The 14,117-nt window shown below is 43.9% G+C and overlaps 2 protein-coding genes across 2 annotated transcripts; both read left to right on the top strand.

Annotated features, from left to right (window-relative positions):
• Positions 1-501: 501 nt before the first annotated feature.
• On the top strand, positions 502-3,228 carry LOC137892613 (leucine rich adaptor protein 1-like). The gene is made up of 4 exons (XM_068737893.1): positions 502-817; positions 1,568-1,752; positions 2,685-2,853; positions 3,064-3,228. Exons 1-4 carry the CDS (start codon positions 605-607, stop codon positions 3,226-3,228), a joined length of 732 nt encoding a protein of 243 aa, XP_068593994.1. The 5' UTR covers positions 502-604.
• Positions 3,229-4,313: 1,085 nt separating this feature from the next.
• Positions 4,314-12,138, top strand: pgap6 (post-glycosylphosphatidylinositol attachment to proteins 6). The gene is made up of 13 exons (XM_068701504.1): positions 4,314-4,457; positions 5,796-5,979; positions 6,489-6,690; positions 7,022-7,149; positions 7,234-7,499; positions 8,105-8,445; positions 8,592-8,691; positions 8,808-8,922; positions 9,308-9,450; positions 9,719-9,897; positions 10,937-11,083; positions 11,186-11,302; positions 11,462-12,138. The coding sequence occupies exons 1-13, from the start codon at positions 4,394-4,396 to the stop codon at positions 11,795-11,797; spliced, it is 2,322 nt and encodes a 773-aa protein (XP_068557605.1). The 5' UTR covers positions 4,314-4,393; the 3' UTR covers positions 11,798-12,138.
• The last annotated feature ends 1,979 nt before the right edge of the window (positions 12,139-14,117 follow it).

Here is a 14,117-nt window from a genome sequence, read left to right as displayed (position 1 = left end):
CTACAGGTTTACTGCCTTTAGTTACATGCTGATGGATTAAATATTTACATAATCAATTATAAGTAATACGTAGCCCTACTCTGTCTGGAATCAAGGTTAAACATATAAAGACAGGCTAATAAAGAGATTTTTTTTTACAGATTTAACGTGCGCTTCTCACATCACAAGCAGCTCGGTGCGCACAGGTGTTGCCTCTTCACGTGACTGCTGGTATATGGAACTCCCACCATTGTTTGAGGACTACACAAAGAGCATTTCCACTTTCCAGCAACACATTCTGTGCTACATACCATCAATACCTCAGCAGCGTGAATGGCGACGGCCTGTCAGCAGGTACAGGTGATCTGTCGTTCCAGCGTTTTCACGGCTCGTGCTGCGCCTCTGTGGCACGTTTGTCATTCGTGGTCACGGTTTGTTGTTGAGTGTTCAGGAATATAACGTGTGGGACTTTGCTGTAAGTGTGGGAGATTTATGGGTGCGCGGTTTCCCCGCTGTGGAGTCTTAACTTCTCACAGTGGAATTTGGAAAGCGACTTTACGCGCGAGCTCTTCTCCATCCAAAGCCACCGATCGGAGGACTTGGAAGTAAAATACGGCGCGGTGGGATGGATGAGGAAATCCTCAACGATTCCTTCCCAGATCTGACAGAAGTGGAAAATAAGGTTGGCATGAAAACACCGGAAAGTCTTCTGATTTGGATGAGGGATGCTGCGGACTGCGAAGATGGTTGGAGGTCCGATGTGGTCGACAGGGGAGACCGCAGCTCTGCCTTCAGCGATAGCTTTTCTGACAAAATAAGCAGCTTAAAACAAGAGATGGTAAAGACTCCTATTCTGTTATCAGCATTGAATCTATCATAGAGAATATACAGTAGCCTATAATTATGCATTTACCTAAATTAACCAACTTCTGTTTTGTGGTGTGTACTGTCTGAGTGCGCCTGCATGTCCACCTGCATATCTTTCCATGTTTGGCAAACACTTGCACAACTTGTTCCAGGAATAACTCCTCTGTTTATTCTGATGACAGACGAATGTTTTTTTCTCTGAACAGCAGAAATGTCAAAACCACTGCTTTCAGTTCGGAGCCACTTCACCTGCTTATTATTTATTTCTGATGACAGAGCGTGTCACCTGTCTCTTCACCCCACCCATCACCTGGCCTCTCTCTCATTCCTCTCAATTCATTTCACACATTCTGCTCATTCTCTGAACACCTTTTCACCTTAAGTTCCTCCAACATACTTCTAATTTAGTTTTGCTCTTTTGTTCTGCTTCATGCTTTGTTGTCAAATGAGTACACAAGCAAGGGCCTCACTAGTGTGTGTGTGTGTGTGTGTGTGTGTGTGTGTGTGTGTGTGTGTGTGTGTGTGTGTGTGTGGATGATTTATGTCTGATGGCCTCTGAGAGAGGTTAAATACATACCTCTCTCCCCCCATATACATACCTGCAGTGCACACACACACACACACACACACACACACACACACACACACACACACACACACATATCAAGTTCCCTTATATATACTTGTATCACACTTATCTAACTCCTCTCTATTCTTGCAGAGGTGGCTGCGTTCTGCCGATGTGAAGATTCTGCGCCAGCTGGTGGCCGTTCACGAGGGTATTGAGGCCATGCGTTGGTTGATGGAGGAGCGGGGGGCCTTAGCCAGCCGTGGCAGCAGCTTGACAAGCAGCCTGAGCAGCCTGGTCACTGTGGAGGAGCACGGGCTCTCGATGTCCCCCTGCAGGTACCGTACAGTTTAGGTTTGGCAGGTGTACAGGAAGCTGTTCTGATTGAAAATGTGCGCTAATTTAAAAAATAATAGATTATCTATGTGTTCCAATACCCAGACGACCATACTATTTAGTATGCCAGGAAAAAAGATTTAGTATGTCCCAATACATAATATATAAAATGCAGTATGCCAAAAATACCAGGATGTCCTACTTAATCCGGTTGCATTCAGTATGCAAGCCAACATGCTTTTCTGGCCAACAATCCTCGGCGCGGAATATATATGAGCAAGCTGGTCAAAGTTCATGTTATGATGAAGTATTTACCAATTGAATGCATACTGCATGCAACACGTTTGTACTTTGTCAAGGCAGATGTAGTATGTAGTACTCTTACAAGAAAAAGTAAGCAATTTGGAACCCAGTGCAGATGTACAAAAAAGTGTATTAAACAGAGTCATGCCATGGCCAAAATCTTGCCAAACTATTGGTTGGCGTGTCTTCAGTGTCACCAGGGGCATTTGTATTTCAGAAAGCAATATGTCCATAGAAGTGACATATAAACACAAATTGTATTATAAACTTCAGAGTTATAAAGATCATATGTGGCATGTTCAGTGTTCAAAAGAGAATATGTCAGTGAATTGTCATGAAAATGGTTTACTTTTCATAGGATAGCCTACAAGTAGTGTGGTTAAACTTTTGAACTTGAACAGAAAATTCCATATAATCGTTGCAGTGGTCATTAAACAAACAACTTCTGAAACCTAAAACAAAAAAAAAAATCTAAATTTGACTTCACTGCTTAATTTACTGCTTCAATCAGTCAGATTCAGAAATTCAGTAAAAACTTGGAGAAACGTGCAGGATGTAGATTTAAAGTATTTGTTAGCTTTAGGGCTCAGGCTTCATATGTGGCTCAGTAATTATATCGTTGCTCCCACAGAGAAAGTCAAAGTCCAACTCAGGATTTGACTGAAAACTCTGGCGAGGAATCAGCGGATCACCCACCGCACGCTGATGATGGCGAATCAAACCACAAGAGCTACTTTGACACGCCGATCCAAGAGTCTACTGAGGAAAGACCTCCGAGTCCTTCCACCTTCAAGTTTGAAGTCAGTCGTTCCGCACATGGCAGCCGTGGTCGGTCATTATCTGGTCTTGCCAACTGTTTGGTTGGTGCCAAATCAGAAAAGTCACAACCACAGGACTCAGATGTAGCTCCGTTACAAGACATCAAAGGCGACGCTGGCATCATCAGAAGAGCTCTCCTCAGATCTAACAGGGCAAGAAAAAAAGGGAATAATTTTCCCCTCACTAAACAGTCAGGAGAGACACAGACGGAGCACCAAACTCAGGAGAGTTTCAGAGCCCTGCAGCACAATACGATGGAAGAGGAAGAGAGCGCGCCTAATAGAGACTCGGCTTTGCTGGGCTATGATGCTCAGTGGTGCTGGGTGGAGTCACAGGACGATGTAACGTTTCTATGATCTTCTATAAAGCAAAATTTGAATGTATGATGTTTGGTTTGAAGCTATTCCCCTCAACAGTTAACTGCCAGTAATGCAGTGGGATTTAAAATGCATTTTGACACTGATGAATGAACGATGAATGATGCTTGAAGGTGAATGGGCCCCTTTCTCTTTTTCACTAATCATTTGCTTTTGATTGGGATGTACACTGTTTGATGTGTGTATTTTAGGTGTTCCAAGAGACAAAAAAACACTTTTATTAACAATTAAAAACATTACAAATATGAGGAAGCTCTACTAGGAAATATCTAAACATGTCCTTGTCTAATAAATGTTTTAGACATGGGTGACTTGAATTGCAGAGATACTGATCATGGACTCCTTTTTTCTGTCATTTTCATGTATACTGAATTTCATTTGATTGTCTTATCTTATTCATAATAATATCTTATATCACATATATTGTCCAGTCTCTTTGAAATATTTCACAGTTGTGGATGTAAGGCAATGAGCCTGTGAGGATTTTAAAGATGGTGTCATTGTTCTGCTGCAATGATGAGCTTAATATGTCGGTTGGTAATAAACAAGACAAAAAAAGAGTCTATATTAATGCTCTTGCTCGTCTCACAACCCAAACAGCAGAGAAGTATGAATGCTGAATGAATGTGGCATGTGTAAACATGAAATTCATTATAATGTAATGGTAAACACATTTAAAAATGGACATTAGTGATGATTATATACACATTAAAATTAGACATTTCAGAGCTGTTTCAATAGGACAGCGTTGCCTTCCATGGTTCTCTTAAGCTTGTACATTACCATTATAATTAACACACGCGCTGCATTCAAGGCCTAATATGTGCTGTACCTTATTCACTGCTGTGCATTATGTTTTGCATCAGCAACAAAAACTTGTTGTTTATGTCAATTAACAATATTTCAATATTATCTATTTTAAAATTACACAAATTATCAATGAAATGCCATTTTGTTCTCGGTCGTTCATGTGAATGATGTTAATTTTTCCGACGGGCCCAAAGGAAGCACGTGACGTCATGTATTTACATAGAAATCCAGGAAGTGCTGCGCGTGAAGAACTACTGCTCCTCAGCGATAGACTGGTTTGACATTACAGGTAGTTAAAGGACGGTGTAATGGTTCAGACGCTCGTGAGGGAAACATGGAGTATTGTTTTCTACGCGGTCTCCTTCTCGTCGCCCTGACGACTCGGATGTTAGCAGACGGTGAGTGTTGTTCAGCACGAGAGACGAAGACAGAGCTAACTAGACTGTGCTAACTGGTCCTTTTAGCATGTTTGCTAACTAGTTTACCTGAAGAAACGTTTTAGTCCTCTCCTGCACTCACGTTCACATTGTTCAAGAGACATTTCTGTCTTCACTATGATGGTATGAATGTGACGACGTGTGTCTTTACAGTATATGCCATCGAACCATTCTACTAATTGGTTATCCAACTTAATAACAACAAACTTCATCTCTCTGGCTACATTTCACCAGTGTGTTATTTTTAATTAAAATAATATATTGTATCATTAATGGTCTTTTATCACATACATAGAACAGCGTATTTGTATAAGATAAGATAATCCTTTATTAGTCCCGCAATGGGGAAATGTACAGGATCACAGCAGCAAAGTGGACAGTGGACACAAGGTACATGGTAAAAGACAAGAGCAGCAAGTATTATAAATAAGTAATAAACAGTAAAGAATATCAACTAAGTAAAAAAATCCACAATTACTAAATATAACTAAAAATAAAAATATTATATAGTATTTTTTTATTGCACAGTGTAATTATTGCACTGATTGTTTAGTGTTGTGTGGTCTACTGGGAGCACAGCTGGTTGTGCAGCCTGACAGCAGCAGAAGGAAGGACCTGCGGTACCTCTTCTTCACACACAGAGCTGCCAGGACGTCCCGCATGAGGTGGGAGGTGTTGTTCATCAGGGATGATAGCTTATCCATCATCCTCCTGACTCCCACCACCTCCACCGTATCCAGTGGACACCCCAGCACACTGCTGGCCTTCTTGATCAGTTTGTTGAGTCTGTTCCTGTCAGCTGTCGAGATGCTGCCGCCCCAGCAGACCACTCCATAGAAGATGGCTGATGCCACCACGGAGTCAAAGAAGGTCCTCAGGAGGGCTCCCTGCAGTCCAAAAGACCTGAGTCTCCTCAGCAGATAGAGTCTGCTCTGACATCTTTTTGTAGAGTGCGTGTGTGTGTGTGTGTGTGGTCAGTCCAGTCCAGTTTATTGTTCAAGTCAACACCCAGGTACTTATAAGATCTCACGATCTCAATGTCCATTCCCTGGATGTTCACTGGTACCGGAGGAGAGCGTTTACCCCGGCGGAAGTCCACCACCAGCTCCTTGGTTTTACCAGAGTTGATCTGGAGGCGGTTCCGCCGGTACCATCCTATAAAGTCCTGGTTCAGTTCCAGTTCCAGTTATTTACAAACTACTAACTTACTGACTCATACATTATGTATATTGCTTTACCACACTCAGCAGTGAATCTGTGTTTGTGCACTTTCATACAATGAACTCTTGTCCCCTGAAGATGGACAGGTGACGTTTGTCTCCGAGCTCTCGTCCAAACCGGCTCAGAAGTTGTCCAAGTACGGCTGGTACGGCAACGTGAGGCTGCAGAGGTTTCATATACCAGAGGAAACGGCCATCGCTCGCTGGCTGTTCTCCGTCACCAAGGGCCACACCTTCCACTGTGGGCAGCACAATGTCACCATGTGAGATCATGACAACGTCTACCCACTTTCTACTGTGATTTATTCTACTGTACTCTACCGTTGTGACTCTTCTTCATCTCTTTTTATCGTTTTTCTGGATTTACTGCTGACGCTTTTATTTTGTTCTTTGAAACTTATTTTGAAACTCTCTCTGTCTTTCTCTTTCTCTCTCTCTCTGTCTCTCTTTCTGTCTTTCTCTCTCTGTCTCTCTTTCTGTCTCTCTCTCACTCTGTCTGTTTGTCTCTCTGCTCTCTGTCTCTCTGTCTTGCTCTGTCTCTGTCTGTCTCTCTCTCTCTCTCTGTCTCTCTTGCTCTCTGTCTCTGTCGCTCTCTGTCTCTCTCTCTCTCTCTCTCTCTCTCTCTCTCTCTGTCTGTCTCTCTTGCTCTCTGTCTCTCTCTGTCTGTGTGTCTCTCTCTCTCTCTCTGTCTCTCTCTCTCTCTCTCTCTCTCTCTCTCTCTCTCTCTCTCTCTCTCTCTCTCTCTCTCTCTCTCTCTCTCTCTCTCTCGTAGCCATATTCAGTATGGTGCCCCTCCAGTGATAAACCCAACAGGGACGGTGTTTCCCAACGCTACACTATGGAGCCCCTGTCTGTCTCTGATCCTACCGGTGACTTCACAAAGCTCCACAACCTTCAACCTCTCCAATCCTGCTCCTGGTGATTGGTACGTTGGGGCCCACTTGCCTGAAGACGATGGGCGCATCGAGCAGAAGGTTTGTATACAGTATGTGCTTTTCACTTTTTGTAACCGTTTTCATGCGCCACTTGATGATCCTTTTATCCCAACCTGGTCCACCGTTGCAGGGGGGTCGGTGGATTGTGTCTTACATAAAGTAGCTAAACCACATTCTTCAGCTTCTTCTCTTTTTGGCCTCCGTTCATATTTCAGACTTGCAGCAGGTAGTGCGGTCTTATTTACCAACGGCTGGCCTTGAAAGAAACTTCCTACTTACATTTTATCTTACATCTCTATAATTGTATTTTTTTGTGTGCATTTGTCCCCCATTGTTGTACATTGTTTTATTTATTCATTTTTTCTATCAGGGCTTTCCGTCTTGCTCGTACTTCTTCCAGCCTCAGCTATCAATCAGGAGAGCGGTGGACACGCCCATTTTACCTCAGGGCACATTCCTCCGGCAGACTGCAGCGCCTGACCGACCTGCCCGCCTTAAGTAAGAACTGTCTTTGTGCACACCTACAGTTTCTCCTCTTATCAGTCTGTAAAAGTCCAGTTGATTTATCTGTGTCTGTCTCAGGCTGTATGTTCCACAGTTTGCCTCGTCTCTCTCTGTCTCTGTGGCCGACTGTTCGTCAGAGGAGGGGCCCGACGGTGGGAACTGTTCGCTGGTCCTCAGGCTTGGCTCTACCTCTCTGCAGCACCGCCCGGTAACGGTGAACTGCTCAGGGATCGGCTGCTCTGCAGCTCTTTCTAACCCACCTTGGGATGCCTGGGTACGAGTTGTCGTGGAGAGCAGCCTAGACAACCGTACCGTGAGCTTTAGTATCGTCTCAAACACCACAGGTGAACACAGACACACATTACATTACATTACATTACATTACAGTCATTTAGCAGACGCTTTTATCCAAAGCGACTTACAATAAGTGCATTCAACATTGGTAATCAAAAGAACTACTAGTCACCAGAAGTCATAAGTACATTTCCTTTTCCAAACAAGCATCTAAGAGCCTGAAGCAGAGCATAACTCAGAGCCAAAGTACAGTGCAGAAACAAGAAAAACAGTTAGTGCTATAAGTAATACGAATACAATAAGTGCAACAAGCTAATATGAATACAATAAGTGCTGAGTGGAAGGCTCAGGGTAGCACTTCCTGAAGAGGTGGGTTTTCAGCCTGATGAAAGATGGGCAGCGACTCCGCTGTCCTGACGTCAGTGGGGAGTTCATTCCACCACTGTGGGGCCAGGACAGAAAACAGATGTGACCGGGTCGATCGGCCGCCAGGAAATCTGAGCGACGGGGCAACCGATCGCCCCGAGGCAGCAGAGCGAACACACACACACACACACACCCACACACCCTTAAACAAACATTCCACACACCACGTCTCTGTTCCCTACCGGTGTGTGTAACTTACTCCATCCCGCTCTGTGTGTGTCTCCCTCAGTGGGGTGCAAGCCAAAAAGCGTCGGCCTCAAAGTAGATAACGACATCACCATGCTCCGAGGCAACCGCAGCTTTACCAACTCGACATCAGCCGGCAACGACTCCACGATGACGGACGCGGCCGCCTTAAGCAACGACTCGGCGTCCCTGTTCACCCCTCTGTCGGCGTGTGTGTGGAGCATCCCGGTGCTCTACGAGGAGGTAGACGTCCTGTCGCTCCGATTCACTCCGGCCAGTGGACCCAACGTCAGCATCACGGACACACATCCGACGCTGCTCACCTACCCGCTGTACGCACACGCCACCGGGGGAACACTCAACCTACAGCTCACGCTCAACTCTGTGAGTACTGGTGAAAGACTACACATTCACTCATACGCTATTCTGATCATTTGGATTTGAGAGTGTCAGGGTTAAGCTTACGTGCCGTTTACTTGTATGTGTGTGTGTGTGTGTGTGTGTGTGTGTGTGTGTGTGTGTGTGTGTAGACTAATGTAACCCTAGGAAATACTAGCAGCAGTGTGGTGGCCTGTCTCTCTCCGCGGGCTCCAGTCCTCGAACTCAACCACTCTCAACCCTGTCGCACAGGTAGCACAGACAGTCACAGTAGAACTTCTAAGCTCTTATTAATAAGAAATAGGTCTCATTGAACCCTGTAGACAAAACTAGATCGTATGAGAAACGTCTCTTGTGTGTATCTGCAGCTTTGTTTGGAGGGTACGGAGTTCAAGTGAATGCCAGCGTTCCCAAAGCTGTGGTCCGGCTGCCTTTCCCTCAGTCAACAACATGGTACCTCACCCTGCAGCTTACATGCAACAGGTAACACACACACACACACACACACACACACACACACACACACACACACACGTTGCATTTCTATCTCCATCTAAAAATGTGTGTCTTGAATATCTTCTACATATTTTCTGAACCTATGACATATTGTCCTTGTGCATCCTTCCTTAGATCTGGATAACACTACTCTCAACAGACAATAATGGGTTTTTTTAAAAATTCACACACATATAGTCTACACGCATGTCACATCATAAACATGTTCACACCATGTTGTAAACTCACCTATATGTGCTAAATGTTGGGAATTAAAGTGCATAAAACTAGTGTGTGTGTGTGTGCGTGTGCGTGTGCGTGTGTGTGTGTGTGTGTGTGTGTGTGTGCGTGCGTGTGTGTGTCTCTCTTGCAGCAGTGACTGTGGAAATACATCATTGGTGTCTGTGGTCCCGGAGGTGTTCATCAGTGCCTGTGTAGAGGACTGTGGGACATACGGTGAATGTAGACTACTGAGATCCTACAGCTACCTGTACGCTGCCTGTGTTTGCAAGGCTGGTAAGAGACACACACACACACACACACACACACACACACACACACACACACACACACACACACACACACACACACACACATACACACACACACATACTTTTCTTTGACTTAAATAACTGAAGTAACAAGTCTCTTTGCTTAAACTAAAATAAGAAGTGTCCTCACTGTATCCTGTCTTGTAATTTACTGATTAATTCCGCTATGTATTTATTTGATGTGTGTGTGTGTGTGTGTGTGTGTCTGTGTGTGTGTGTGTGTGTGTTTGCAGGCTGGAGCGGTTGGGGCTGCACTGATAATTCAACAGCTCAGTCGTTCCGCCGCCAGTTGACGGCCACTATGCTGCTCACGCTCAGTAACCTGTCCTTCCTGCCGGCCATGGCGGTGGCCATCAAACGCTGCTACATCACTGAGGCCTCCGTCTACCTTTTCACAATGTTCTTCTCTACGGTAACACACACACACACACACACACACACTCAGAAACACACAAACACAGGCATAATGTAGGGAAATTGCATTTTAGCCATGTTTCTAGAGGACTGTTCATCTTCTAGAAGTATAAAGTTATGTAAGAGGGAAGGATCTCCTTTGAGTTTACGTTCTGTCAGTCATTTACGTCCATTAAAGGAGTTGTTTTTGCCACTGACAGGTTCTGATAGTGTCTGACATTATGGAAAGAGTCGCTCAAGGAGAAGTCTCATTCTGAAATCTAACGAGGTGACTTGGTGCTGGAAGACAACAGTAGAAACACGAGTGTTCTGTACAGAAAGCGCTCATTGTTATCCAAAAGATTTTTAAAGTTAACGGGCTGAACATTTAAGATGATTTCAATAATGTGGATGAGGTGTTTTGAATCCGGAGTACATGGATGAAGAGCTCCACCAAATTTTAAGAGGGTGGGAGAGGGAGAGAGAGAGAGAGCTGATGACGCTCTGGGACACTATGAGGCCCACAGAGGAAGAGAGTGGGACATTCAGATTTCACAACAAAAAGTTCTCTTTGAGCGGGACTTGGACACAATAACAAACGGAGCGGATCAAGATAAAGGTAAGGAAATGCTTTATTTTGAATGTTGACAGACACTCTTTTTATTACGCCAGTGGCAAAAACAAACACTTTTAGTGAACTCACTTCTTAAGCATTTAGTTAACTCCCTTTAATCGCTTCTTACTACCAGGTATGGTAGTAGAAATGTCTGTTTACTATGTAGTCCTATTAATGGGGTAGAAGCCTCCAGTTCAAAATATAGATCAATCCAGATCACACAACACACACATTTTAAGCGTTTGTCCCATTCTGGATTATTATTATTTGTCCCATTTCTGTAATAAGATGATTTTTGAGTTATATTAGTCCTTTATGACCACATCTATATGCATGTGTTATATGTGACTGTGGGGAAGAAGAGCCTTCATTCTTATTAAGGCAGTTTAGTGACATTCAGAGTAATGTTTTTTTTTTTCTTCTTCTTCTCTTCGTATTGTAGTTTTACCACGCCTGTGACCAGCCGGGTGTAGCAGTAATGTGTATAATGGACTACGATACCCTACAGTATTGTGACTTTCTGGGGTCGGTCTGTTCCATCTGGGTCACCATCCTGTGCATGGCTCGCATCAGAGACACATTCAAATATGTAAGACGCCGCCTACTGCCTGTTATCACGCCGAACTTTTAAAATGAATACATTTGAAGTGCTGTGATTTGTTTGTAACGGTCTTTCTCTTGCGTTGTGCAGACTCTGTTCCTGCTCGGGGCTCTGCTTATCGCCATGTCAATGCAGCTGGACCGCAAAGGCCTGTGGAACCTGTTGGGTCCCGTCCTCTGTGCCATACTGTGCATGGTCACTGCCTGGGTGAGACGTCCAATAAAGGGAGTTTATGAGTTCTGATGGGAATATGCTGCTGACTTCCTCGTTGATAAGAAAAAAACTAGGCGGTCCCAATGGGGAGAAAAGAAAGATTGTTAATAAAACAATGAACGTTCGGTGATTCAGTTTTTTCTTTGTTTACAGGTGTACCGAGGAGTGCAGCGACGTCATTGTTACCCGCCCTCGTGGAGACGCTGGGTCTTCTTCCTGATCCCCGGGGCAACCTGTGCCCTCGTCGGGGTATGTTTGTACATCTTCACCGAGACGGAGGACAACTACTACTACACACACTCGCTGTGGCACATCCTGGTGGCCAGCTGCGTGGTGTTCCTGCTGCCGCCGAAGGAGAAGAACAGGGAGGCGGTGGGCTGGAGCAGGGGCTGGAGCTGGAGCTGGAGCTGGAGCTGGAGCTGGAGACCCCGGGTTTGTGGGTACACCCTCTGTCAGAGCGACAAGGATGAGCTCTACGCTGTCACATAGGAGGACGGGAGAGGCTGTACGGAAGCAGACATTCACATAAGGTAAAAAGATATTGTGTTGACAAAATCTTTTAAGACTCTGACTCTTCAAAAGTCTCTTAATATCTTGAATAAAACATTTAAAAAATCTAATTTAGACCTATGTTCTCACAGGTCTACCATTTTCATGTTCAAATGTACAGATGGTTTGAAACTCTTCTTATATTTGAATGCAAAACATCTGTAAAAGTCTTAAATAATCTTGCAGACATCCTGAAATACACACACACACACACACACACACACACACACACACACACACACACACACACACACACACACACCCACACACACACACACCCACCATTTAATCCAAATGAAATCGGCTGAAAAACCGTCAAGGTGGTCCATTCCACAAGCTTAGGTATGACCATTAAAACCTCCAGGTAGCAAACCACCTGACCTTTGACCTCATGACCAGCGGCCTGTACTATGAAGCGAGTTCAACGCGTCACCGCTCAGCGGCGGTCATCATCTCGGTAAATCAACCCTGGGTTCCTCAATCTGGCTCTGAATGCGTTCGCACAACGGGGCCGTTTTTTCAGCATTTGACTGATCGCAAACACGGACAGGTCTGTTGATAGTCGAGCGGCACGTTTTACAAACGATAACATTAGACGAATACGAAGACTTCCAGGCTGAAAGCAACACTGTTTGCAGCTGCAAAACGTAGGAAGAACAGCTGGCAACAAAAAAAAATCGCTGACTGTGTGAATGTGTAGATTAAGAGGCTGAACTGAAAACACAAATGCAATGATAGTTAGATCTATCGTCCTCTAGGTGGGGGATGTTATGAGCTTTTTTTATTCACGCATTCACGCCTGTCAGTTTCCACAGGAAGTGAGGTTTAGGCAACCAAACTAAATGTAGGTTTAGCATAACAGCGTGGTTGATGTTAACTTTACTGACGAATGACTTCTGGTTTACTTCTAGTTTTCGTCCTGCGTTTGTTTGTTTAACCCTGACGTTACCTCGCTCTCCGTAGTACAGGGCCCTGCTATTTGTACATATTGTGTTTGTACATGTAGGCTATGAAATCAATGTTTTGAAATATTTATATAAGGAATCGCACTTTGTGGAGCTACTTTTAATCTTTATATTCAGATTATCATTGAGTCCGCTGATAAAATACACAATATTTATAGTCGATGTAAACACTCCTCTCGTTCTTCGATCTTCCTGAATTCAGTGCAAAAAATAAATAAATTGAAAACTATTTCATCTTTTTGATCCATTTGAGATGCGCTTGATTATTAACTGCCATGTAGTTTAAACAACCTTTCAAATAGTTTGGCGTCTGCTTGATAAGTTGCTGACCACGTGTGTCATGCCTTCCCACAATCCACCTCTTTACTGTACTGTAGGCCTGTAGTAGACGGCCCGATGTTATGTCCACCTTTCTTTTCTCGTCTGCTCTCTGATCGTCTCCCGTTTTATTTTCCCACTCTTTTATGATTAAAGAGCTAACTCCGCTATGTAATGTACATTGCCCATATGTATATGAGTGGCCGCTATGAATGTATATTCAGATTGCTGTGTCCAGTGCCTCCTCTTGTCTTTATCTTCCTGTAAAGAGTGCTCTGTATGAATGTGTGTGTGTTTTTGTCTCCAGTGAAGCTACTGAGCACTATGCATACTTTATGTAATGTAAGACATATGAAATATGTGTTGTCTTTTTTTCTAAGCGTCCCATGTTGTGATGATTTCCTCATTATGATTTTGCACAGGTTCAAATTGAACGCTTCTGGCACACTTGAATAGCCTTCCTTTCTTTGAGATATTGTGTTTTTACTCTTGTATGAGAGCGTGTGAATCACCTTTTTAAGTTGTCACATTTAATTAAGAGTATGAAAGGCATTCGACCACTACAACACGCTGTAGCTCTCATGTGTGTAAGGATGAAGAAATGTGATGTTCCATGTAAAACATGATTTTACTTCCTTTATCGGTCTACTACTTTTCAATCTGTTAAGAAAATCCAAACCGCATTTATCCCACCAAAAATAAATCTGTGGTATAAAAAGAACGGCTTCATGTTTTTTATTTTTTTTCCTCAGGGACACACACACACACACACACACACACACACACACACACACACACACACACACACACACACACACACACACACACACACACACACTCGTCACGCAACAAGAGTGGATGGGGCAATGGAGGAAAGCGGATTATCATAATCCTCAGAAATATAGCAAGTGCTTGTTTGTTGGAATACACATTTTTGTGTGTGTGTGTGTGTGTGTGTGTGTGTGTGTGTGTGTGCA

This window comes from Cebidichthys violaceus, unplaced genomic scaffold, assembly GCF_023349555.1.
Source record: "Cebidichthys violaceus isolate CVI_PGR_0920_01 unplaced genomic scaffold, fCebVio1.0.p SCAF_8, whole genome shotgun sequence".
Taxonomy (NCBI): domain Eukaryota; kingdom Metazoa; phylum Chordata; class Actinopteri; order Perciformes; family Stichaeidae; genus Cebidichthys; species Cebidichthys violaceus.
Note: the sequence above shows the minus strand (reverse complement) of the source record. Positions and strands in the feature narration are given on the sequence as shown.

What these genes read in the sequence shown, in the direction of transcription:
- LOC137892613 (XM_068737893.1), top strand. Translation starts at nt 605, where the DNA reads ATGGATGAGGAAATCCTCAACGATTCCTTCCCAGATCTGACAGAAGTG. An exon ending in GCAGCTTAAAACAAGAGATG is followed by an intron (nt 818 to 1,567) that starts GTAAAGACTCCT and finishes CTATTCTTGCAG; the next exon opens with AGGTGGCTGCGTTCTGCCGA. An exon ending in CTCTCGATGTCCCCCTGCAG is followed by an intron (nt 1,753 to 2,684) that starts GTACCGTACAGT and finishes TTGCTCCCACAG; the next exon opens with AGAAAGTCAAAGTCCAACTC.
- pgap6 (XM_068701504.1), top strand. Translation starts at nt 4,394, where the DNA reads ATGGAGTATTGTTTTCTACGCGGTCTCCTTCTCGTCGCCCTGACGACT. An exon ending in GACTCGGATGTTAGCAGACG is followed by an intron (nt 4,458 to 5,795) that starts GTGAGTGTTGTT and finishes TGTCCCCTGAAG; the next exon opens with ATGGACAGGTGACGTTTGTC. An exon ending in CTGCAGCTTACATGCAACAG is followed by an intron (nt 8,923 to 9,307) that starts GTAACACACACA and finishes TCTCTCTTGCAG; the next exon opens with CAGTGACTGTGGAAATACAT.